The sequence below is a fragment of the Orycteropus afer genome, unplaced genomic scaffold (genome assembly GCF_000298275.1).
Source record: "Orycteropus afer afer isolate SDZICR_OR568_19922 unplaced genomic scaffold, OryAfe1.0 scaffold00093, whole genome shotgun sequence".
Lineage (NCBI taxonomy): Eukaryota > Metazoa > Chordata > Mammalia > Tubulidentata > Orycteropodidae > Orycteropus > Orycteropus afer.
The window spans coordinates 4,612,112-4,638,961 of NW_006921680.1; the positions used below are offsets into that span (position 1 = coordinate 4,612,112).

Genomic DNA, 26,850 nt, shown 5'->3' on the forward strand with positions numbered 1-26,850 from the left:
TCCTACTTCCGTAGTGATACTGCCTTGGAAACCCAAGGAGGGGTCGCTATGAGTTGGGGCCGACTCGATGGCAAATAACAACAACAACCCAGTAATCTGCTGGGAGTTAAAAAGACTATGACTAGAAAAGCCATGCCAAGTAATTCACTGCACTTTTAATATATGTATGTGTCCTACCTGGCCAGCTGACTGGGAGAGATCTCTTTTTGTGCCAATTACAAAATAAAAGGTAATCCAACAGAATGCAGAAATTATTAAACCATTATCATTAATATCACAAACAAGTAAAATTTTGCTGAAGATAATTCAGAACCAGTTTGTCTTGGGTTAGGTTCTTTAGAAAAGCAAAACCTATGAAGCTTACATATACATGTTAAAAAAAAAAGACAAGCTCAGTACCATTGAGTCAGTTCCAACTCATAGCAACCCCCATTGGGTTTCCAAGGTGGTAAATCTTTATGGAATCTTTACTGAAGTAGATTGCCCCATCTTCCTTCCATGGAGCAGCTGGTTGGTTTGAACTGGCAACCTTCCGATTAGCAAGCAAATGCCTTAGGCAGTGTGCCACCAGAGTACCTGTATGTATATGTATGTGTGTGTGTCTATATATATATATATATACACACAGATACAGATATGTATATAGACATATCTGTGTGTATATATATAGTTGCAGGGACAGAGAGAAAGAGGGAGAGAAAGAGAGAGATATTTATCTCAGGGAAATGTCTCACCCAGTTATACAGGCTGACAAGTCCCAACTTCGTGGTCGCACATCAAGCTGGAGGCTTTTCCTGACACACACAGTTGCAGAGGCTGACCAACCCAAGATCAGTAGACGGTATAGCAGGCTCTGGTGGATGACCAATGCAAGATCAACATGCATAACAGTGGATTGTTGGCTCACAGGAAAGTTGTAGAAGTTTGGGGACCAAACGTCAAGCTGGAGGCTTTTCCTGACTCATGCAGCTGTAGGGGCTGATGAACCCAAGATCAGCAGACAGCACAGCAGGATCCAGATCCAAGAGAAACTTCCCAAATTTCCCAGGCCATATATATATTGGAAGCAGGCCACACCCCTAAGGAAACTCCCTTTAACTGATTGGCTACTCAGGATACCCCACCATGGAGGTATCTACCTCACATCTGATCTCATCATGGGAACAACCACACCACAGCAGCTTAAACCACTCAGGATCATGGTCCAGCCAAGTTGACACACAACCTAATTATCACACAGTTGCAGTAATATTTGGACAGGGAACTACCAGAAATTCAAGCCAGATTCAGATGAGGACATGGAATGAGGGATATCATTTACAGATGTCAGATGATCTTGGCTGAAACAGACTACCAGAAAGATGATAACCAGTGTTTTATTGAGTATACAGAAGCATACATGTGGATCATAACCAGTTATGGATACTATTAAGAAGAATGAGCACTTAATTGTGCTCATGTGAAACCTGCACATAGACTGAGAAATAGTCTTGCAAACAGAACACGGGGATACTGTGTGGTTTAAAATCAGTCTGTATGCTGAGCAAATAGTGTAAGAAAGTGGCTTATATGAAGAAGAATGTGGCATCAGGATTAGAGGAAGACTTATTAACCTGCAAAATGCAGATGGTACAATCTTGCTTGCTGAAGCCAAGAGGACTTGAAGCACTTAGTGATGAAAATGAAAGAATACAGCCATCAGTATGGATTATACCTCAACATAAAGAAAACAAAAATCTTACAACTGGACCAATAAGCAACATCATGATAAATGGAGAAAAGATTGAAGTTGTCAAGGATTTCATTTTACTTGGATCCACACTCAATGTCCATGGAAGCATCAGTCTAGAAATCAAATGAATTTTGCAATGGGCAAATCTGCTACAAAAGACCTCTCTGTTAAGTATTAAAAAGCAAAATGGCTCTCTGAGGACTAAGGTGTGTCTGACCCAAGCCAAGGTATTTTCAAGCACATCGTGTGCGTGCAAATTTGGACAATGAGTAAGGAAGACTGAAGAATTGATTCCTTTGAAATATATTGGCAAAAATATTGAATATACCCTGGACTGCCAGAAAAATGAAAAAATCTTGGCAGAAGTGCAGCAAATGCTCCTTGGAAACTAGGATGGTGAGACTTTGTCTCATGTATTTGGACATGTTATCAGGCTGGACCCTGGAGAAGTATATCATGCTTGGTAAGGTGGGGGATCAGCAAAAAAGGGGACGAACCTCAATGAGATGGATTGACATAGTGGGTACAGTAATGGTCTCAACATAGCAACAATTGTAAGGATGGTGCAGTATTGGGCAGTGTTTTCTTCTGTTGTACATAGGGTCCCTATGAGTTGGAACTGACTTGATGATGCTTAACAAAATGCCATTTTCACATATAATTTAAAAGAAGCAACATGTGAAGTTAAATCCCACTTGTACATTGTGTTTAACATAAGTGATAGGCTTTGTATTTTAGTTTACAAGTCTTTTTTTACAGCTTCAGCACAAATAGATTATATTTTACTGAATTTCCACCATAAAACAAGAAATGTAGGTGAAGTTATTTAAAGAATTTGTATATATTACCTATATATTTTAATGATACAAGCCAGAATTATTTTTGAAATTAAAAGTAATTTGTGTTTTACTTCTTAGTTCCATTGGTGAATATGATAAAGCTATCCAGGCTTTTAAGTCAACACCCCTTGAAGAGTTGGAAGACATCATAGGTCTTGCATTAGCTTTATTTATGAAGGGTCTATATAAAGAGAGTAGCAAAGGTAAGTATATTGCTTGAAGCTAAAGGGCATGTCTTACTATTGTAAAGTTGAGTACAATTTATTCATAATGAGCTTACATGCAGAAAGATAAAATATTGAGATGGTGGTGGTGGTGGTTGCTATGTACTAAATGTGATTAGGAGTCAGGAACGATACTCGGCCTTTTTTACCTGCTATTTTATTTAGCACATTATGATAATGAATGTCCTTATAGCAGTGTTATGAGCTAACTGTTATCTTCATATTACACATGAGGAGCCTGAGGCCCCAGATCACTTATGGTGGCTCTCTGAGTTAGCATTTGAAAACTGCTCTTCTCTACCCTAACTGCTTAGATGCAACTTTCTGATAAATGAAGACTTCAGCTATTGTTAGTAATAGTAGATTTTGGTTTATCCAAAAATGCTAAGTGCATGTCCGCATATATGGGTCTAGCTTATTGTAAGTACTCATACTGCGTCATAGAATTGCTGGTCTCCGAATGGGAATTTTGTTGATATCTCAGTAGCTATAGGGCTCCACTTCTGGCTTAAGCTGGCTGTTGAAGATAGTAACTCAAATTCTTAAGGTAGAAATTGGGGAATGTCAAGTAATAATTCTAACGACATCCCCAGGATTACCTTGGATCAATTAAACTAAGTTAGATTATTTTAAATCCATATTCCATGCCCTTTTAAACAGGGAAGATTTAAAATATAAATACAATTAGACCTTTTGGAAAAATAAGATTAGGAAGGGAAAAATCCCTCAGAGGTTTGTCAGTCAGTATTAATTTCATTCTGTTTTGTTTTTCTAACAGCTTATGAGAGAGCCTTGTCTATTGTTGAATCAGAGCAAGACAAAGCACATATCTTGACTGCTCTGGCAATAACGGAGTATAAACAAGGAAAAATGGACGTATCCAAGACGTTGCTCTTTAAATGGTGTGTAGAGTTGACGTTAACAGTTAACATTACCAAAAACCAGAAACCCTCTGCCATCAAGTCTAGTTAACATCCTTTTATGTTTGGACTCATACACCTATTAACCTTTATTGGAAAGAGAGTTACTGTTCATGCTTGAAAGTAACTATTTACTCCAGTGCTGCCTGTGAAAATTCATGATTTCACATCAAAACACTTTGTTTCCCCTTCTAAAAAATAATAGAAAGACACAATGATAAGTATGTGGTATTTTTTAATGTAAGATATATTTCTATTAAACTTAAATGAACTTTGTTTAAAAAGTTTTTGAAAGTTCCTTTGTTTTATTACAGTAAAAAATCCATAATAATTATTAGCAATTTTAACAAGTTTGTAGAGAGCTAAGGTTTTCTTTTTTAAAATTAATAAGGATTCCTAGACATTATTGACTTTTCCATTCATGAGGATAAATCTGATTTCACAGTTGAAAGAGAAAGAAGAGTGCTAGATAGCTACATATAAAACATAAATTCTAAATGCTTACTTGGAATATGGTAGAGGTAAATATAATTTTTTAGTTATAATATTGAGCAAATATAATATTGAGGGAGCTCTGGTAGAGGTAAATATAATTTTTTAGTTATAATATTGAGCAAATATAATATTGAGGGAGCTCTGGTAGCATAGTGGCTAAGGCACTTGATTGCTAACCAGAAGGCTGGCAGTTCAAACCCACCAGCCACTCCCCGGAAGGAAGGTTGGGCAATCCTACTTCCGTAGTGATACTGCCTTGGAAACCCAAGGAGGGGTCGCTATGAGTCAGGGCTGACTCGACGGCACATAACAACAACAACAACATTGAGCAAATAGGACATAGCTTTCTCAGAATGGTGAAAATTTGATCTTACATTGAAGAGATTTTTTTTCTTTGTTATTCCTACTTTTTGGATTTTAATGAAACTAAAAATTTTAATAAAATTATTCAAACTATTTACCTAGAACTGAAACCCAAAAATTCACTGCAATCGAGTCGATCCCAACTCATAGCAACCTGAATTGGGTTTCCGGGGCTGTAAATCTCTATGGAAGTAGATTGCCCCATCTTCCTTCCGTGGAGGAGCTGATGGGTTTGAACTGCTGACCTTCTGGGTATCATCCAAATGCCTTATACACTATGCCACAAGAGCTCCATAGAACTGAAACCCAGCTAAATTTAATGACCAGGAAAGCAAGTTTGCTATAATAGCTCTGTGGAAGGCCTTTGATACTTTTAACTGCTTTAGGCAATCAGGGAAATTACTCTCCCAAGAAGCTAAGAAATTGGCTTTTATGCTAATCTCTAAATATAGGCTTAGTGTGTGAATCTTTGAGTAAATTGCTTTTTGGACTTAAATACGTTTTAGTAGTTATAGTAAGAATGACTGTATTTATAGCCAGTTGACAATTAAAAAGTATATTTACAGTTCTATCTTAAAGGAACCAACTGCAGAAAGCCTTCAAACCCTTTGTGCTCTAGGATTGGCAATGCATGATGTTACTCTCTCCAAAGCAGCGCTTAATGAATTACTGAAGCACATCAAACAGAAAGACAGTGATTATCAGAGGTGCCTTCTTACTTCAGCTATTTATGCACTCCAAGGCCACAGTGTGGCAGTACAGAGACAAGCATCCAAAGCTGTTCATAGGTAAATTCTGTATTTGTGAAGTTGGGACCTAATTATCTATTACATGATATTATTGTCTATTACGTGATCTGACATTTAGACCTTATTAAGAATATAAGATAAGGTAGTATATATGTTTAGAAACCAAATTGTGGCTTTAAGAAATTGTACATAGGATCAGGTCTCTGCATAGTATTTTACCTATAAAGATTTTTTTTTTTTTTTTTTTTAGTAATTTGATAAAGAGAGAACAGAAACTTGGCTCTTACTTAGGTTAAGGCCCAAAACTTGCTTCAATACGAAAGCTTTTACTGTTTCTGGAATTTGTCATATTGTTAGTCTGTTACTTGATACTGTTCAGGATGATGGTTTTAGGAGTATTTTGATAAATTAACTCATTAACTCTTTCAGATTTGAAAACTAGAAAGTTGTTAGCACTAGCAGCACTCGTTATTTTAAGCAGTAAAATAGTTTATCTGTAGTTTGTTTTCCTTCCTTAGTTCATTCTTATTGGCAGTGTTTGCTGGCTAGTTAAATTTTTTAAAGATTAAATTTCCTTTAATAGAATTCCTTGTGATGCCATTTCTATCGAAGTAATTTTCCCTCTATACAGTATTATTTATCCTATACTCTTTCATCTTTTTGTATTTTTTTTAACCACAATATATTAGATTTCTTTAACCTTTTTTGTTTCATGGCTTTGTAATCATTGTGTTGCTGATATTTCCTTATTTTCATAAGGACTGTTGGTGTATATAATAGATATAAAATTGTTTTGTGTAAATTAAGACACCTTCAACCAAACATTCACAATTAATATGAACTTGTTTAAGATGTCTGAAAGGCCTTAAACTTTGGTGCTAAATAAAGTGCTGGTTCCTTATACTTTTTTTTTTTTGTAAAGTGACTGCCATTTCTAAGTGTATTCCTTTTGATATATCTCTGTAGTAACCCAGCTGACCCTGCTCTTTGGTCTCTGTTGTCCCGAATGGTTGCTCAGCATGCTCAGAGAAATGCAAAGGTGTGTAATATAAATTTTGACAAAAAAGTGAAATAAGTAGTAATGTGGTAAATAATGTCATTTTAAATTATCATTCTGGAAAATAATTATGTAATACAAGGAGTTCTAACCATTAGTCATTCAACAGGTAGTACACTAAGTTTTCTCTGTGTACTATTGCAGTGCACTAGGTGTTGTGAAAGATACAAAGAAGTAGGTGGGCCAGTTTGAACATACGCTGATTATATTGATAGCTATATGATAAGGTAATGCTTGTAATTTACTAAGCCATATACTAACCATTAACTATTATGTTTTTCAATCCCCAAATAAAATTTTATTCAAAAGCTCCTTGAATAAAAATAGAACACAACTAATGTCTAAAAATGTAAATATAAACATGAAGTCATTGATGGTCTATAAAAGACATTAGATACTGTATTTTGATAGTCAGTATGTTAAGTTCATAACAGCCAGGGATTTTCGGGAGTATCCTATTAACTTCTATGGCTAATATACCATTTATAGTTCACTTAACAACTTAGTGAACATAATGGTAATAGCTAATATGTTTTGAGTAGTTACAACATCTAATAATTCTAGTATCTGCAGTTTTCAGTGTCATCATTTCCATCAGTTCTGACTCATGGCAGCCCCGTGTCTGCCAGAGTAGACTGTGCTTTGTAGGATTTTCAGTTCTGATTTTTTAGAAGCAGATTGCCAGGCATTGCTTACAAGATGTCTCTGGGTAAACTCAAACTGCCAATGTTCTGATTAGCAGCCGAGTGCTTTAATTGTTGGTACCACACAGAGACTCCTATCTGAAGTCTTAGTGGGTCTGTCTGTTGTTCATTATTTCTACTGCTTTTCACTTATAGTAGCTTTATTTCTTTAGGTACTTGATTGTGTGTGCTTGAAAATTTATTTGTAGGAATAATTTCAGGCCTAAAATTAATTAACTTTTCCATGGAGAGAATTTGTGCTTACTTTTGCCAGGTACTTTATACCTCTACTAATCTGGGCCCAAGGTTTAGAAATTGAGATTTCTTGACCAACCAGGCTACTGTGTGTCTGGATTGCAAGGTCATTTGAGACATGGTTTATTTGTGATTCACTTTAATCTGAGGATATGTATTAAATCTGAGGATATAGCCTCTGAGTCTTAGTTTATTGTGAGCTGAATTTCCCATATACTCTTCTTCTATGAGAGCTTTGGGCTTTAATTTCTATCCCACTAGCCCAGGAGCCCTTTAGGAGAACAATTCAAATTCATTGGGATCTACCAATGTCAGAAGTGGCTTCCTTGGTCACTTACTTCTCTGATTCCACTTTTCCCTTTCAGTTTTGGCCTGGCAAGTCCTTATGATCTTGTCAGTAGTTCAGTGCTTTTATGAATATGTTTTTAATACACGTGAAATCACCTGGCAATCTTGTTAAAATGCAGATTCTAATTCAGTGGGCATGGGATAGGGCCTGATAGTCTACATTTTTGACAGTATTTCAGGGAATACTGATGCTTCTGGTATACAGACTACACTTTAAGCAAGGTTTTATCCACATTTTTCATTATTTTCAGTGAATGTATTTGTTCAAATAACCTAGAAGACCATCCTTGTTGTTGTTATGTGCCGTTGAGTCGGATCTGACTCATGGCAACCCCTCCTTGGGTTTCCGAGGCAGTATCCCTACGGAAGTAGAACACCCAACCTTCCTTCCGAGGAGTGGCTGGTGGGTTTGAACCGCCAGCCTTCTTGTTAGCAGTCAAGTGCCTTAGGCACTGCACTACCAGAGCTCCCAGAAGACCATTACTAGACGCCAAATTAAATAAGTGCTAGTTACTGTTCTAAGCATTTTTATAGAAGCAGGTGCGTTTATTTTTTGATGAGGAAACTGAGGCAGAAAGGTTACTGTAACTTGTGCAGTCACACAAGAAGTTGTGGTGAGGGGATTCAGTATCAGATCTAACTCCCAAATCCTCTTCCTCCTCTTCTTTGTTACCTTTCTTCTATTTATTTTCTATTTGATTCATATTGACATATTTTTTAAAAATGTATTAATGTTTTTAGTATACTATAGTAACTATAGTTTTGGAAGCATTTCTGATATACTTCTGATATAAAATGAAGGGTACAGTATATGAAATCATCTTCATAATTCATTTTTTTCCAGATAAAATACACAATAATTGAATTTTTAGAAATTATACCTTTCAAATAGACCTTATAAAAACTGTAATGCTGTGTGTATTTTTTTGTTTTCAATTGATTATTGAAATGCTGAGCTTTGTAGTTCTCTGAACTCTAGTTACTTGCTTCATTAGAGACCACAAATATTTTCCACCACTTGGCTGTCAGTTTGTTGTACTGTAGTGTCTTGAGTATTAACGTGATGCCGGCAGAGCTATGCCACTGGTTTTTCAAATACCAGTGGGGTCACCCATAGTGGACAGGTTTCAGTGGAGCTTCCAGACTGAGGCAGACTAGGAAGAAGGGCCTGGTGATGTACTTCTTAAAATATTGGTCAGTGAAAACCTTATGAATAGCAGTGGAACATTAACATTGTCTGATATGGTTCTGGAAGATGAGCTCCCCAGGAGCTAGAAATATGAATGAGGAAGAGCTGCCCTTCAAAGTAGAGTCAACCTTAATGACTATAAATGGATGGAGTAAAGCTTTCAAGACTTTCATTTGCTGATATGGCATGGCTTAAAATGAGGAGCAGTAGCTGTAAATGTCCGTTAATAATCAGAACATGGAATATATGAAGTATGAAAATTGGAAGTCATCAAAAGTGAATGAAATGCATAAAGATCAATATCCTAGGTATTAGTGAGCTGAAATGGACTATTATTGGCCATTTTGAATCAGTCAGTCATATTTTCTACTATGCCAGGAATGACAAGTTGAAGAAGAATGGTGTCACATTCATCTTCTAAAAGAAGAATTTAAGATCTATCCAGAAGTACAGTGCTATCATTGATAAGAGAGTATTCATATACCTACAAGGAAGACCAGTTAATATGACTATTATTCAAATTTACCCAGCAACCATGAATGCCGGAGATAAAGAAATTGAAACTATTTACCAATTCTGCAGTCTGAAATTGTTCAAACATGTAGTCAAGATTCATTGATAATTACTGGTGATTGGAGTGAGAAAGATGAAAACAAAGAAGGATTGGTAGTTGAAAAATATAATTTTGGTAATAGAAACGACACCAGAGATCTCATGATAGAATTTTGCAAGACCAGCAACTTAATCCAGAGTGGCAGGATATCAGGTAAAAGGGGCAGGGCAAGGATACACCCCAAGCCCCATAGATCCAGGAAATAGAGGGAACAGGAAAGGCTGGGGACCTCTAGAGCAGCAGGATATCCAGGTAAAAAGGGGCAGGAGGCAAGGCTAGGCCCCAAGCCCCCTAGAGCCAGGAAAGGGAGGGAGCAGGAGAGGCCGGAAACATCTTCAGACACAGTGCAGGAAAATGAGTCCCTTGGGTTGGAAGGCACTCAAAATAGGACTGGAAAAGAGCTGCCTCATCAGAGTAGAGCCTACCTTAAGGATATGGATAAAGTAAGTCAGGACCTCCATGTGCTGACATGGAACAACTCAAATTGAGGAGAAACAGCTACAAACATCCATTAAAAATTGGAACATGGAATGTACGAAATATGAATCGAGGAAAATTGGCAGTTGTCATAAATCAAATAGAATGCATAAAGATTGATATCCTAGGCATTAGTGAGCTGAAGTGGACAGATTTTGGCCATTTTGAATCAGACAGCCATGTGATCTACTATGCTGGAATGACAAATTGAAGAGGAAAGGTGTGGCATTCATCATCAAAAGGATGTTTCATGATATGCCCTGAAGTACAATGCTGTCAGTGATAGGATAATATCCATACGCCTACAAGGAAGATTGTTAAAACTACTGTTATTCAAATTTACACACCAACCAGCAAAGCCAAAGATGAGGAAATTGAAGATTTTTATCAAATTCTGCAGTCTAAAATTGACCAAACATACAATCAAAATGTGTTGCTTATCACTGGTGATTGAAATGCAAAAGTTGGAAAAAAGGAGAGTCACAGGTAGTTGGAAAATTTGGCCTTGGTGACAGAAATAATGCTGAAGATTGCATGATAGAATTTTGCAAGACCAACGACTTATTCATTGCAAATACTTTTTTTCAATAACACAAATGGCAGCTATAAACGTGGACTTCGCCAGATGGAGTACACAGCAATCAGATTGACTACATCTGTGGCAAGAGGTGACGGAAAAGTCTGATATTTTCACCCAAAGCCAGGCCAAGAGCTAACTGTGGAACAGAACATTAACTGCTCATGTGCACATTCAACTTGAAATTAAAGACAATTAAAACAAGTCCACGAGAGCCAAAATATGACCTTGAATGCATCCCTCCTGAATTTAGAGACCATCTAAAGAATATATTTGATGCATTGAATACCAGTGACCGAAAACCAGAAGAATTGTGGGATGACATCAAGAACATCATCCATGAAGAAAGCAGGACGTCATTAAAAATATGAGAAAGATAGAAAAGACCAAAATGGATGTCAGAAGAGACTCTGAAACTTGCCCTTGAGTGAAGAGTAGCTAATGCAGATGGAAGAAATGACAAGGTAAAAGAGCTGAACAGAAGATTTCAAAGAGCAGCTTGAGTAGACAAAGCCAATTACTATAATGCAGTGTGCAAAGACTTGGAGTTAGAAAACCAAAAGGGAAGAACACTCTTGGCATTTCTCAAGCTGAAAGAACCAAGGAAAAAAAAAAATTAAGCCTCAAGTTGCAATATTGAAAGATTCTATGGGCAAAATATTGAATGATGCAGGAAGCATCAAAAGAACATGGAAGGAATACCCAGAATCACTGTACCAAAAAGAACTGGTCGATCTTCATCCCTTTCAGGAGGTGGCATATGTTCAAGAACCAATGGTATTGAAGGAAGAAGTCAAAGATGTTTCAACATACAGATGCCCTGCCAGAGGCACTCACTCAGTTATGCCAAGAGATTTGGAAGACAGCTACCTGGCCAACCGACTGGAAGATACCCATATATGTACCCATTCCAAAGAAAGGTGATCCCACAGAATGTGGAAATTATCAAACAATATCATTAATATTGCATGCAAGTAAAATCTTACTGAAGATAATTTTAAAATGGTTGCAGCAGTATATTGACAGAGAACTTCCAGAAATGCAAGCTGGATTTAGAAGGGGACATAGAGCAAGGGATATCATAGCTGATGTCAGATGGATATTGGCTCAAAGCGAAGAATACCAGAAAGATGTTTACTTGCGTTTTATTGACTATGCCAAGGCATTTGATTGTGTGGATCATAACAAATTGTGGATAACATTGAGAAGAATGGGAATTCCAGAACACTTAATTGTATTCATGAGGAACTTGCACATAGACCGGGAGGCTGTTGTTTAAACAGAAAAAGAACACTACATGGTTTAAAATCAAGAAGGGAGTGGGTCAGGGTTGTATCCTTTACCATACTTATTCAATCTGTATGCTGAGCAAATAATCCGAGAACCTGGACTATATGAAGAAGAATGTGGCATTAGAATTAGAGGAAGAATCACTAACAATCTGTGATACACTGATGACACAACTTTGCTTGCTGAAAGTGAGGATGATTTGAAGTACTTACTGATGAAGATTGAAGAATACAGTCTGCAGTATGGGTTACATCTCAATCTAAAGAAAACAAAAATCCTCACAGCTGGTCCTATAAGCAACATTACGATAAATGGAGAAAAGACTGAAATTGTCAAAGACTTCACATTACTTGGTTCTACAATCAACACCAATGGAAGCAGCAGTCAGGACATCAGATGACATATAGCACTGGGCAAATCAGCTGCAAAGGACCTCTTTCAAGTGCTGAAGAGTAAAAATGTCTCCTTGAGGACTAAGGTGCAGCTGACACAAGCCATGATATTTTCAATCACCTCATATGCATGTGAGAGCTGGATGATGCATAGGGAAAACCAAAGAAGAATTGGTGCTTTTGAGCTGTGGTGCTGGCAAAGAATGTGGAAAGTACCATGGACTGGTAAAAGAACTAACAGGTCTGTCCTGGAGGAAGTGCAGTCAGAATGCTCCTTGGAGGCAAGAATGGCCAGACTTCGTCTCACATACTTTGGTCATGTTGTCAGAAGGGACCATTCCCTGGAGAAGGATGTCATACTTGGTAAGGTGGAGGGTCAACAAAAGCGGGGAAGACCCTCAATGAGATGGATTGACATGGTGGCAGCAGCGATGGGCTCAAGTATAGCAAGAATCATGGAACTGGCTCAGGACCGGGCAGTATTTTGTTCTGCTGTGCACAGGGTCGCTTTGAGTCAGAGATGACTCGACAACACCTAAAACAACAACAACAACAACAACAACTTAATCAGTGGAAACACCTTTTTTAATAACATAAGCTACAACTATACATGTGGACTTCACCAGATGGAATATGAAGGAATGAAATTGAGTACTTCTGTGAAAAGAGACAATAGAGAAGATCAATATTTTAAGTTACAACAGGGCCAAGGGCTGACTGCAGAACAGACCATTAGTTGCCCATATGCAAGTTCAAGTTGAAGAAAATTAAAACAAGTCCACGAGAGCCAAAATAAGACCTTGAATATACCCACATGAATTTAGAGACTATTTAAAGAGTAGATTTGACACTTTGAGCACTAATGACCAAAGGCCAGACCTGTTGTGAGATGACATCAAGGACATCATATATGAAGAAAGCAAAAAACCAAAATCCAAACTCATTGCCATTGAGTTGATTCTGACTCATAACGACTCTATAGGACAAAGTAGAACTGCCCCATAGAGGTCCCGAGACCATAAATCTTTATGGAAGCAGACTGCCTCATCTTTCTCCCATGAAGCAGTTGGTGGGTTCAAACCACTACTTTTGGGTTAGCAGCTGAATGCCTTAAACACTATGCCACCAGAGTGCCTGAAGAAAGCAAAACACCTAAAAAGGTAGCAGGAAAAAAATATTTAAAAAAAAGACCAAAATGGATGTCAGAAGAACTGTGAAACTTGCCCTTGCATGTAGAGTAGCGAAAGCAAATGGAAGAAATAATGAAATAAAACAGCTGAAGAGAAGATTTCAAAGGGTGGTTCATGGAGACAAATTTTTAAATTAAATATGCCAAGACCTGCAGTTAGAAAACTGAAAGGGAAGAACACACTCATCATTTCTCAAGCTGAAAAAGAAATTCAAGACTGAGTTGCAATTTTGAAGGATTTTGTAGGCAAAATAGTGAACAATGCAGGAAACCCAAAAAGAAGATGAAAGTAGCACACAGTTACTATACCAAAAAAAACTGATCAATGTTTACCCCATTGGGGAGGTAGCATATGATCAGGAACCACTGGTATTGAAGAAAGGAGTCCAAGCTGCACTGGAGGCACTGTCAAAAAACAAAGCTCCAGGAATTCACAGAATACTAATTGAGATATTTCAACAAATTTATGCAGTGCTGGAAAGGCTTACTTGAGTAAGAAATTTGGAAGGCAGCTATTTGGCCAACTGAATGGAAGAGATTCATATTTGTGCCCATTCCAAAGACAAGTTATTCAATAGAATGCAGAAATTATTGAACAATATTGTTAATATTACATGCAAGTAAAATTTTGCTGAAGATAATTCAAAAATGGTTGCAGCAGTACATTGACAGTGAACTAACAGAATTTCAAGCCAGATTGAGAAGAGGGTGTGGAATGAGGGATATCATTCCTGAAGGTCAGATGGATCTTTGCTGAAAGCAGAGAATACCAAAAAGATGTTCACTTGTGTTTTATTGACTATGCAAAAGAATTTGACTATGTGGAGCATAGCAAATTATGGATAATACTACAAAGAATAGGAATTCCAGAACACTTAATTGTGCTAATTTAGAACCTGCACATAAATCAAGAGGGCGGTCATTTGAATAGAACAAGGGGATACTGCATAGTTTGGAATCAGAAAAGGTGTGCATGAGGATAGTATCCTTTTACCATGCTTATTAGATGTGCATGCCAAGCGTTTCAGTCCTCTAGTGCCACTCTAACAGAAAAGCCCACAAGTTGGATGATTTTAGACAAACGGATTTATTCTCTTACAAGTTTAGGAGGCTAGAAACTGTAGTTCAAAGTACCAGCTCTAGGGGCTAGGTGAAAGCCCCTTGACCTTGGGCTTCAGCTTTGCCTCTTGCTCCTGGCCCACTGGAACTGGGGGCATCTCTTCACTCAGGCAGCTGCTAGCTGTTGCGGCTAATAAGCCAAAGGTTAACAAGTAAAATGGCACAGTCCCAAGATTATCACACAACATGGCAGGCCACTGGTTCAAGTCCAGGAACAATCCTAAGATCGGTAGATAATGTAGCAGGCTGCTCAGTGAAGACCTGGCTATGTGCAGGGTCCAAGCATGCCAAAAAACTCCAGAAACCTTTCTCAGTACTGTCTTCTTATGTGCTGAAAGTAGACCACATTCCTAAGGCAGCTACTCAGCTGATCCAGTAGATTCCACCATGGAGTTGCTTACCAGTCTCATCATGGAGATTAACTATATCCAGCTGCCCAGCCACTCAAAACCAGGCCCAGCCAAGTTGACATACAACCTTAACTACCACACTAAGCACATAATGCAGGAAGGTGGATTATATGAAGAAGAATGCAACATCAGGATTGGAGGAAGACCATTAACCTGTGATATGCAGATGGCACAGCTTTGCTTGCTGATACTGAAAGGACTTGAAGCACTTACTGATGAAGATCAGAGCCTTTACTGTAGATTACATCTAAACATGAAGAAAAGTAAAATCCTCCCAACTGGACCAATAAGAAACATAATGATAAATGGAGAAAAGTCTGAAGTTGTTAAGGATTTCATTTTACTTGAATCCACAGTCAACATCCATGGAAGCAGCAGTCTAGAGATCAAATGGTGTTTTGCATTGGGTAAATCTTTTTTTTTTTTTTTTTCTTCTTGCATTGGGTAAATCAAAGGACCTATTTAAAGTATTGAAAAGCAAAGATGTCACTTCAAGGATTAAGCTGTGCCTGACCCAAGCCATGGTGTTTTCAGCCACCTTATATGCATGTGAGAGTTGGACAATGAATGAGGAAGATCAAAGACCATTTGAACTATGATGTTGACAAAGAATACCGAATATATCATGGACTACAAGAAGAACAAATAAATATATTGTGGTAGTAATACTGTCAGAATGCTCCTTAGAAGTTATGGCATGACTTCATCTCAGATACTTTGGACATGTTATCAGGAGGGGGCAGCCCCTGGCGAGAGACATCATGCTTGCTAAAGTAGAGAGAGGGTCAACCAAAAAGAGGATAAGTCTCCACAAGACGGATTGACACAGTGGCTGCAACAATGGGCTCAAACATAGCAATAATTTTGAGGATGACACAGGACCAGTGTTTTTGTTCTGTTGTACTTAGGGTTACCATGAGTCTGATCTGACTCTATGGCACCTAACAACAACAACAATTTTTTTTTAAATTCCATGTATTTTCATAATACATACTAATTTATCTTCTGTTACTGCTCTCCTTTTCTGTCTTTCACTTTTCCTTCTTTCCTCCCTACTACAATATTTTTTTATATTGTTAAACAATGTTTACATATGCTGGTACTGGTTTAAAATCATGTAACTTTTGGATGTTTTATGGATATTGTAGAAGAGTAGAATGGAGGTGATCACAGTAGAATAGATTTTCTTTTATAAAAATACTGAACTAGTCTTTTTAACATTAATAATTAGTTGATACTAAATAAATCAAGTCATTAGTTAAATAATTAGTTTGGAAATTGTGAATGTGGTAAAACCTAACTATTGTAATAATGTAATGGAAAGATTTTACCAGTCTTAATTTTTATTATTTCATGAAATTTTTTCACTTTTCTAAATAATCAATATGTTCTGTCATAGGGAGGTGCTGTAGCAGGAAATGTAGCTCATATACTGGACTCAAATCATGGAAAGGTTAGTTTGCCCCAGTACAAAAGGAATGTTCAACTTGATAAATAATGTTGATGAAAGAATAAAATTATTTTTCTTTAAGACTTTGGGGATTATATCATATCATTAAATATAGCCCTACTTTTAGTCAATTTGAAAGACAGGGAGATATAAAGAAAATTGATCAACACACCTCTTTTCTCATGTAGAAAGCATTACTGTACACAGCAGCAAATCAGTTGGCCATGGGAAGCAGTTCAGCTGAAGATGAAAAAAATATTGCTCTAAAGACCATTCAGAAGGCAGCTTTCCTTTCTCCAGGTGACTGTATTATAATCCATTTCTTTAATTCAGAGACTATTAATCTTGCTTTTGTAATTTACAGGGGAAGTTTGTATTTCTATGAAGTATGATCAAAAGGAAATTTTATGAAAATGTTTTAAGATTTTGATGGTCATTCGATTATCTGTATTTTGTTGCTAAATATTAAGAGACAGTCAATTATTGAAACAGGTTGAAAGAAATGTCTGCTTTAAGATACTTTATTACCAGTTATTGAAAATCTGAATTACATATTTTCAAGTAGTTTTATTTCATTTTTTTTTTATCAATCTGGTTTAATGAGGTTTACACATTTAGTTCTTTTTATGTGCAGTTGAAAGGAGGGGGTTAAGTTGTGTGGCCTCATCTGAGCTAGCTGTTCTTAATTCTAATGAGCTCAGTCATATGTATGTTGTTGATCACAAAGTGTGTATATGATTGCAAGCATTCTTTCATTACCATTGCTGGGAAAATGACTTACAAGACTGGAATGTCTAGCAATGTAAGGTTATGAGATATATTGTTACTGTTTTAAATATGAAATACAGCATATAATGGTGGATTCCCCCAGAGCACATCAACCGTTTGCTGAGTCAGAATGTTATTGCTTTTGGCTGGGGACTTTTGGGGAAGAAATGTAACAAAGGACAGGTTAAACGCTATTTTCACAATATGTTGTAAACATCCTAACTAAACTGAAAAATATCTAACATTTCAGGGATTATTTTATAAAACTAAACAGACCAATATCCTGTTGTTTATCCTTTCTTTAATGTTTGAAACAGAATAAAAAGAGAACTTTTAGAATGTTTAGGGTTGTCCCTGTCACATATTGGTTATGTTCCTAATTTTTGAAAACAAATATTAGATTGGAATACTCTTAAGAATTCTTATTGTGGACCCAGAATGGTAGAAGATCAATTAGCTTTTGATTAGGTATGTGGCATAAAATTTAGAAAGGTATGATTGCCCAGCTAAGTTCTGTAATTATCTCTTCTGATTTTCCCATATAATCTAGAGAAGTGCATACTCAGGGAATCAGAGTCATCGGATAAGATGCTTTAAAACAAGTACTGAGTGATAAAGATGAGTACCTGTTTGAGACTTGTCCTTGGAGTCCAATGAAGTGAATATGATTATAGTTATGGGCAGAAGCTATGAACCTAGTTGTTGTAGATCTTTAGTTAAGCAATGTACATTGTTGATAGATGGTACTCAAAGGAGTCTTTTCAGGAATTTAAATATATTCCCCAAAGTTTGGAATCAAATTGAAAGGAGTCCAATTTCTACTGGATTTGAGGTTCTGTGATACTAAGAGGTAAATGTATTTTTAGAAAACCACATTTAAAAATTTCTAAGTTTGTAATTATGCTATTTCAGAGTCACTTTGTTTCATAGAGAATTTGGATTGCTGATTATCCATGGAAGAGTTAATGGAAATAGCAATTCTTTTGTATTGTGACTGAAAAAATTATGACTCATAAGCTAATACTTACCCCTTCTCCCCAAAATCTAAACTATAGAAGATCTAAGATCCCTTGAGGAGTTGTTCACGTAATCCTAGAAATAAATTAATGTTCTGAAATTGAGTCAACCTCAATTAGAGTTAGAGGATTTTAGACCTGGATGACACCTCAGTTATCATCTAGTTCAATTACCTTCTTTTATAGAAAAATGAGTCCCAGAGGAAAAGCTGCCATACAGTTATTTAGTTAGACCTAAAATCTGGATCTGAGGCTTGATTATATGCTGGTCATTATGTAGTAGTCAGATGTCATAAATTCTAGGGAATGATTCCTTCCCATTTCTTTATTCTAGAATTTGATTATATCTTAATGTTGTTTAAAATAAGATAGTCATTATCTGGGACAGAATTATTTTATAATATAGAGTTAAGTATTCAATTTTTTATAAAGCTTTTTTATCTACATAAGCTTTCTAATGATTATTGCACCGTTCTCAATAAGACTGATCATCTATAAATGAAATACATGTATATTTCGGACATTTGCGAGGAGAGTTGTATTAGAGGGAGCAGTCATAAAAAATATATACAACTAAAACTTAAAGTATATTTAAATGAGCATATTGTTATCAGCCGCTCCTCGGAAGGAAGACTGGGCAATCTACTTCCGTAGTGATAAATCAAACCAAACTCACTGCCGTGGAGTAGGATCTGACTCATAGCGACCTCTCCTTGGGTTTCCCAGGCATTAGCACTATTCAAGTAAATTGCCCAACCTTCCTTCTGAGGAGTGGCTGGTGGGTTTGAACGGCCAGGCTTCTGGTTAGTAGTCACATGCCTTAGGCACTATGCCACCAGCCTCGGAAACCCAACAAGGGTCACTGTGAGTTGGATCCAACTCGACAGCAGTGAGGGTTTTTTTTTTTTTTTTTAATTGTTAAATAGCACCCTTTTCTGTGGATTTTAAATTTGTCCATTTGTTTTTTGAGAGTAGCAGGACTAAAATACTAGCCATTGAAGTGAATTACCAAATATGAATTTTAAAAATAAAAGACCAAAAACTCCCCATGTTCCAGATCTCCTTCTAGCTCCTTCTTTTCACAGTTAGCTTTCTTGGAAAACAGGAGTCTACGCTGTAATCTCTTCCTATTATTATTTCTTCAACCCATTACTGTCTGGCTTCCCCCACCCAATTCCCTGAGCTATTGCCAAGTTGTGAAAGAAGGAAGGGCAGATCAAATAAATGACAGTCTATATAATATATTGTTTTCATTTTGAATGAACCAACAAATTATGTTATCTTACTTATTTTGTGATTAAACTTTTAAAGGAGGGACTGGGTGATGAAGATGAGTGCCTGTGTGTGTCTTATCCTTGGGGTCCAGGGAAAATAAATGTAACTGACCTTTCTACAGTAGCACAGTACTCTAGGCAGCTGAGCTAACCAGTCATGAACAAAGAACTTGATATAATATTTCTTGTTCTCTGATGTGTTTGGAAAAAATTGGCAAGCCTTAAAGGATGAATGTAGTGATTTAGTTTTCCTTTAAGAAAGTGAAAATCTGGATCAAGATTTCTGGAGATACAATTAATTTTTATTTATTTATTTAACTTATAAACTTTTACTCTCATTTTGGTAATTTTTTCAGCAACATCTTGATATTAAGAAACCAACTAATTATATGTCCTGTCTTTAGGTGACCCTGCTGTCTGGGCTGGGGTAATGGCAGCCTGTCATGCTGATGATAAATTGGCTCTAGTGAACAATACTCAGCCAAAGAGGATGGATTTATATTTGGCACTGTTATCTACTATTTCTGCGTCAAGTAAGTTTTGAAAAGCATTTTATATGTGATTTAATTCGGGCTCCTTAAATGATTAAAACCAGGAACACAAACAACCTCAGTTGTGAATATTATAAAAAGTACCTTCATTAAAGAATCCATAGGTATACTGTTGTTGTTAGCTGCTGCCGAATCTAACCTTCCCTCATCCCATGTGTAACAGAGCAGAACTTCTTAGGGTTTTCTTGGCTGTACTCGTTTAGGAAACATTTCACCAGGCCTTCCTTCCATCAGGCGACTGGGTAGATTTGAAGTTCAGTATGTTCTGTCAGCTAAAAATCTTTATTCATTGAATTTAGCTGCTTTGAGTCTTGACCAATGTTTTAGGATAGATATGACAAGAAAAGAGTTCTTTGCTGAATCTAGCACTGAAATTGCCCAGTGATTTTTCCTGAACATCTTGGTCAGAGTAGCTAATCTAATCAGATTTAATTAACATTGTCTTGTAAATTTGTAAATCTCTTCATTAAAAAGTTGGTCTGTATTTATCATTAAAAATAGATTAATCTACTTTGATTTTGTGTCACTAGTAGATTAATTTTAGGCTATCAGTTATTTTTTGGGTAAATATGAAACATTACTATTATCTGCCACTTCCTAGGCAAATGAAGAAAAGCAGGCCTTTAATAATGTTATTATATAGAGGTTTTTTTTTTTTTTTTTTAAATAAGATTGAGACAAAGATTGTCAAATTGGATAAAACAGAGGAAACAACTTTATGCTGCTTACAAGAAACATATACATAAAATATCAACTTAAATGTAAAGACAGAAATAGATGGAGAAAAAAAAAGACCTACAATGCTAACATTAATCAAAAAAGGTAGAGTGACTATATTAAGACAAATTAGATTTCACAACAAAGAGTGTTGCCAGAAATAAAGAGAACCATTTTACATTAGTCAAGGATCAGTTCATCAAGAGGCCATAACAGTACTGAATGTTTGATAACAAAGCTTCAAACTACATAAAATATTTAAAGAATTAAAAATTTGAAAAATATGTGAAGAAAAAAGTGATAGAACTGAAAGGAGAGATAAGTAAATCGGCAGTTATGCTTAGAGAGCTTAGCACTCCTCCTTTGATAATTGACAGAACAATTGCACAAAAATTTAGTAAGGATATAATGAAGACTCAAACAACATTGTTGATTAACTTGACCTCTTGACATTTATAGAACACTTCTAATAGCATCAGAGGGTACATTGTTTTCAAGTGCAGACAGAACATTTTGCCAAATGTATCATATTATGGGACCAAAAATAAGTCTCAATAGATACAAAAGGACTCTAATCATGCAAAGCATGCTACCTGAACAACATAGAAATAAGTTAGATATCAACAATACCTTGAAAATCCCCAAATATTTGGAAATTAAATAACACATATAAATACAAGTCAAAGAAAAAATCAAAAGTGAAATTTGGAAGTATTTTGAACATGGGAAAAATAAACCAAACCAAATGCACTGCTGTTGAGTCAAATCTACTCATGGTGACCTGTTAGTCAGAGTAGAACTGCCCTTTAGGGTCTCCAAGACTGTAAATCTTTGTGGAAAGAGACTCCCTCATCTTTCTCTTGCAGAGTAGCTGGTGGTTTTGAATGCAACCTTTTGCTTAGCAGCCAAATGCTTTTACCACTGTGCCACCAGAGTTCCTTGAAAGAAAATAAAAACACACATACAAAATTTTGCAATGCTACGGAAGCATTGCTTAGAGGGACACTTACGGCATTAAATGCCTATGTTAGAAAATAAGAAAGGTCTCAAATCAATGACCTTACTATTTTAAGAAACTAGAAAGAAGAGGAAATTAAACCCAAAGTACATAGGAGAAAAGGAAAAAAATAAAGAAAGAAGAGGAAATTAAACCCAAAGTACATAGGAAAAAAGGAAAAAAATAAAGATACAAGAATAGAGATCAATGAAATAGAAAACAAAGTCAACAGAGAAATCAATGAAACTGAAAAGTAGTTCTTTGAGAACGTCAATAAGATCGATAAGCTTCTAGCCAGACTGATCAGGAAAAAGAGAAGACAGAGGGTATCATTATCAGATAAGAAGTAGGATATGACAAGTGCAACAGCTATTAAAAAGGCAGTAAGAGTCTTATGAGCAACTTTATGCCATTAAATTTGACAATTTAAATGAAATGGACAGATTCTTTAAAAGATACAAATTAATAAAGCTAATTCAAGAAATAAACTGAATAGCTTTGTATCTATTAAAGACAATAAATTTAAAGTTGTAAACCTTCCTACAGAGAAAACTCCAAGACCAGATGGCTTTACCAATGAATTGTACTACACATTTAAGGAAGAAATAATACCAGTTCTATATAAATTCTTCCAGAATATTGAGGAGCTGGGAGCATTTCCTAACTTCTTTTGAGTCCAGCATTACCTTCATACCCAATCCAGGCAAAGACTATAAGAAAAACTGCAGAACAATATCACTCATGAATGTAGATGCAGAAATCCATAACAAAATGTTAACAGATCAAACAACATAAAGAGAATAATGCATCATTATCAAGTGCAGTTTATCATAAGAATTCTAAGTTGCTTTAACATTTGAAAAAAATCAATGAAATTCACCATATTAACAAATTAAAAAAAAAATCATATGATCAAAATATAGTATCCATACCTGATAAAAACTTTTAGCAAATTAGGAATAGAAGAGAACTACCTCAACTTGAAATAGAGCATCTGTGAAAAACCTCCAGCAAACATATTTAATGATGAAAGACTAAATGCTTTTCCACAAGAACAGGAACAAGATAAGGATATTCAGCCATACTGCTTTTATTCAGCATTATACTGGGGTTCTAGCTAGTGCAGTAGGCAAGAAAGAAAGAAAAGTATGCACATTGCAAGGAAATAGGTAAAACTGCCTTTATTTGGAGGCAATGTGATCATTTATGGTGATTGAATCTATATAAATAGTTGGTTGGTGAATGTAGTAACATTGTAGGATTAGGTCCAAATAAGAAAATTATGTATTTCTGTAAACCAATAACAAACAATTGGAAATTTAAATTTTTTAAAAAAGTACCATTTACAATAGCATCAGAAAATAAGAAATATTGAAGGATGAATTTCACAGAAAAGGTGTTAGACTGAAAATCTATAAAACATGTCTATGGAGATACATATTAACAACAGTTAAGGTAATAAATATTAAGATGTCAGATCTCCTCAAATTAATTTTTAGACTCAAATCATCATTAATTAATATCCTCATAGACTTCTTTTGTAGAAATTGACAAGCTAATTCTAAAATTTATATGGAAATGCATAGGACTATAATAACCAAAACATCTTTGAAAAAGAGGAGTAAATTTGAAGAACTAAAACTACCTGATTTGGGACTATTCTAAAGCTATAGTAATCAAGACAGTGTGATGTCAGCATTAAGATGGACAGGTGGATAAATGTACTAGAACAAAGGGTCCAGAAGGAGACATACATGTATATTGTCAACTAATTTTCCAGAAAAGTGTCAAGACAATTCAATAGAGAAAGAATATATTTTCAAAACATGATATTGGAACAGTTAAGAATGAAGTTAGTTATGAAGGAAAAAGAACATAACAGTTAGTTATGAAGGAAAAAGAACTTTCACCCTTATCTCACTCCATATATAAAAATTAAAACAGATTATAAACCTAAGTATATGAATTAAAAATAGCACAAGAAAACAGTCCAAAGGACTAATGGACCACATGAACCCAGCCTTCATGACCCAAAGAATAGAAGAGCTAGATAGTGCCCGACTACCACTGCTGACTGCTCTGAAAAGAATCACAATAGGAGGTCCCAGGTAGAGTAGGAGAAAAATGTGGAACAAAACTCAGAATCATAAAAAAGTCAGGCTCACTGGTTTGATAAGGAGCTCTGGTGGTGCAGTGCCTAAGACATTTGACTGCTAACCAGAAGGTTGGTGGTTCAAACCACCAGCCACTCCACAGAAGGAAGACTGGATAATCTACTTCTGTAAAGATTTACCTCCTCAGAAACCCAACAGGGGTCGCTCTGAGTCAGAATTGACTCGATGGCAGTGAGTTACTGGTCTCATAGAGGTTGGTGGAACCCCCAAGACTGTGGCCTTTAGACACCCTTCAACCCAGTGGCTCAACTTTCAGCCAAACAAAAAGCAGGCCTGTACCGTGAACAATAACACCAGGGAGGGCTGAACTCAGAACAAACCATACAAGATCTAAAGGGCAGCATTTGCCCAAGGGTAAAGCCCAGAAGGCAGGAAGGAATAAGAAGGAAGGACAAAGGGAAATAGGAAAACAGGGAGGAGGTGGGAAGAATGCTGTTACATTATGGGGATTGCAATGAATGTCACAAAACAAAATGTGTACCAGTTGTTGAATGGAAAACTAATTTGCTCCATAAACTTTCACCTAAATCACAAATGTAAAATATTAAAAAAAAAAAAAAAAAAAACCCAAAAACTGAAAATGGAAAAATTTTAGACAAAAACCCTAGAAAATTATAAAATTTTAGTCATGTTGAGCTTGTCAGATTTCTTAAATATGACACAAAAAGTACACATTTTACAAAAAAAAATCAATAAATTGGACTATATCAAAATTAAAAACTTTGCTTTTCAGGAGACATTGTTATGAAAATGAAAATACAGTGCAGAGTGGGATAAAATTTTGCAAAACATCTGGAAAAGGACTCATATCCAGAATATAAAGAACCCTTACTGCTCAAGAATAGGAAAACCAGAAACCCAACAAAAATATGGATAAAAGATTTGAATTGCCACTTCTATAAAGAGGATTAATCATGGATGGCAAATAAACACATGAAGAGAGGTTTAACATCATTAATCACTGGGGAAATGCAAATCGAAACCACGGTGATGTACTGCTAACCTACTAGAATAGTTAAAATTAAGACTGGACATAGCAAATGGTGAGGACATAGAGCAACTAGAACACTTATACAGTACTGATGTTGTTGTTGGCTGTTATGTGCCATTGAGTCAGATCCAACCCATAGTGACCCCTCCTTGGGTTTCCAAAGCAGTATCACTATGGAAGTGGATTGCCCAATCTTCCTTCTGATAGAGATAAAAAATTTTGGAAGATTTTGGCTTTTTTAGTTTAAAATTAAAAAGTTTGAAATTTTTAATTATAAAGTAACCCAACCATTGTACTTCTAGATATTTTCCCAAGAGTAGTGAAAACATGTCTGCAAAAAGACTTGTACTCAGATGTTCAAAGCAGGTTGATTTATAACTGAAAACAATCTAAATGTCCATTAGGGGGTGAAGTAATACAAAAATTGTGGTATAGCCATATGTGGTAGTTAAATTTGTATGTCAACTTGGCTGGGCCTGGTTGAGTGTCTGAGCAGCTGGTGGTAGTTATTCCCCATGATGAGACTGGCAATCAGCTCCATGGTGGGATCTATCACAAGTAGCTGAGTAGCTGCCTTTGGGATGTGGTCTGCTTCCTGTATATAAGGAGAAGCCTTGGGGATCGTCTCTAGCTTATGGCACGTTTGGACCCTGTGTGTAGCCGTGTTGCTGTTCAGCAGCTTGCCATGCTCTGTCAACCTTGGGACTTACAATGGACTTAAATTAATGGCTTGCTGTGTGGTTTGGTAACACATTGGCACTGTGCCTTTTTACTTGTGAACCTTGGGTTTGTCAGTCTCAACAGCCAGCAGCTGTTTGAGTGAAGATACGCCTCTAGCTCCAGTGGGCTGGGAGCAGGAGACAGAGCTGGACCCCAAGGTTGAGGGGTTTTCACCCAGCCCCTAGAGCCTGGCACTTTGAACTTGGATTTAAAGACTCTAAACTGTAAGAGAATAAACTCCTGTTTGTTAAGACTATCCCATTTGTGGTATGTTCTTGTCAGAGCAACACTAGGTAACCAGAACACCATACCAATGGAATACCAGTCAACAATGAAGAATGAACTGTTTTGTAGACGAAACAGCATCAGTGACTCTCCAAATAATCATGCTGTCTTTTCACTAGACAAAAAGAGTAATGTGCTATATATTGCACTTATATAAAACTTTAGAAAATGCAGATAAATCTGTTGTGAAAGAAAATAGATGAGTAGTTACCTAGGGACAGGGTAATGGGTTGGTAGGGTAAGTTCGTGGCAGAAGTAATTACAAAGGGGTAGGAGGAAATCATTATCTTGATTGTAGTGATTGTTCAGAGATGCATTAAATTGTACAGTTTGAGTATGGGCACACTTAGTTTATTGCATGTCTTTGTGGTAGTTAAGTTTGTGTGTCAACTTGGCTGGGCCTGGTTGAGTGGCTGGGCAGCTGGTGGTAGTTATTCCCCATGATGAAGACTGCCAGTCAACTCCATGGTGGGACTGACCATGTGGTCTGCTTCCCATACATAAGAAATAGCTTTGGGTCTCTAGCTTATGATACACTTGAACCCTGCATGTAGCTGGGCCGTTGTTCAGCAGCCTGCCATGCTCTGCTGACCTTGGGACTTACAATGGACTTGAATTAAGGGCCTGCCATGTGGTTTGGTAACATCAGGACTGTGCCATTTTATTTGTGGACCTTGGGCTTGTTAGCCTCAGCAGCCAGTAGCTGCCTGAGTGAAGAGATGCCTCTAGCTTCAGTGAGCCAGGAGCAGGAGGCAGAGCTGAAGCCCAAGGTGGAGGGGCTTTCACCCAGCTCCTAGAACCTGGCACTTTGAACTCAAACTTAAAGCCTCTAAACTGTAAGAGAATAAACTCCTGTTTGTTCAAGCCACCCCATTTATGGTATGTTTGTTTTTTTTTTAGGATTTGGGTGAAGATTTACAGAGTAAATTCACTTTTCATACAGCAGTTCACATATACTTTGTCTCATGTCATTGACCAAAATTTAC

The 26,850-nt window shown here is 36.5% G+C and overlaps 1 protein-coding gene across 1 annotated transcript in view; it reads left to right on the forward strand.

Moving 5' to 3' along the window:
• The window catches only part of TTC37 (tetratricopeptide repeat domain 37), a 184,335-nt gene that overhangs the window by 134,722 nt on the left and 22,763 nt on the right, over positions 1-26,850 (forward strand). Inside the window, exons 28-34 of the mRNA XM_007942549.1 lie at positions 2,650-2,774; positions 3,574-3,697; positions 5,140-5,361; positions 6,289-6,361; positions 16,321-16,374; positions 16,560-16,671; positions 19,834-19,962. Coding sequence (XP_007940740.1) covers positions 2,650-2,774; positions 3,574-3,697; positions 5,140-5,361; positions 6,289-6,361; positions 16,321-16,374; positions 16,560-16,671; positions 19,834-19,962 — 839 coding nt within the window. The remainder of the gene's footprint in view (positions 1-2,649; positions 2,775-3,573; positions 3,698-5,139; positions 5,362-6,288; positions 6,362-16,320; positions 16,375-16,559; positions 16,672-19,833; positions 19,963-26,850) is intronic.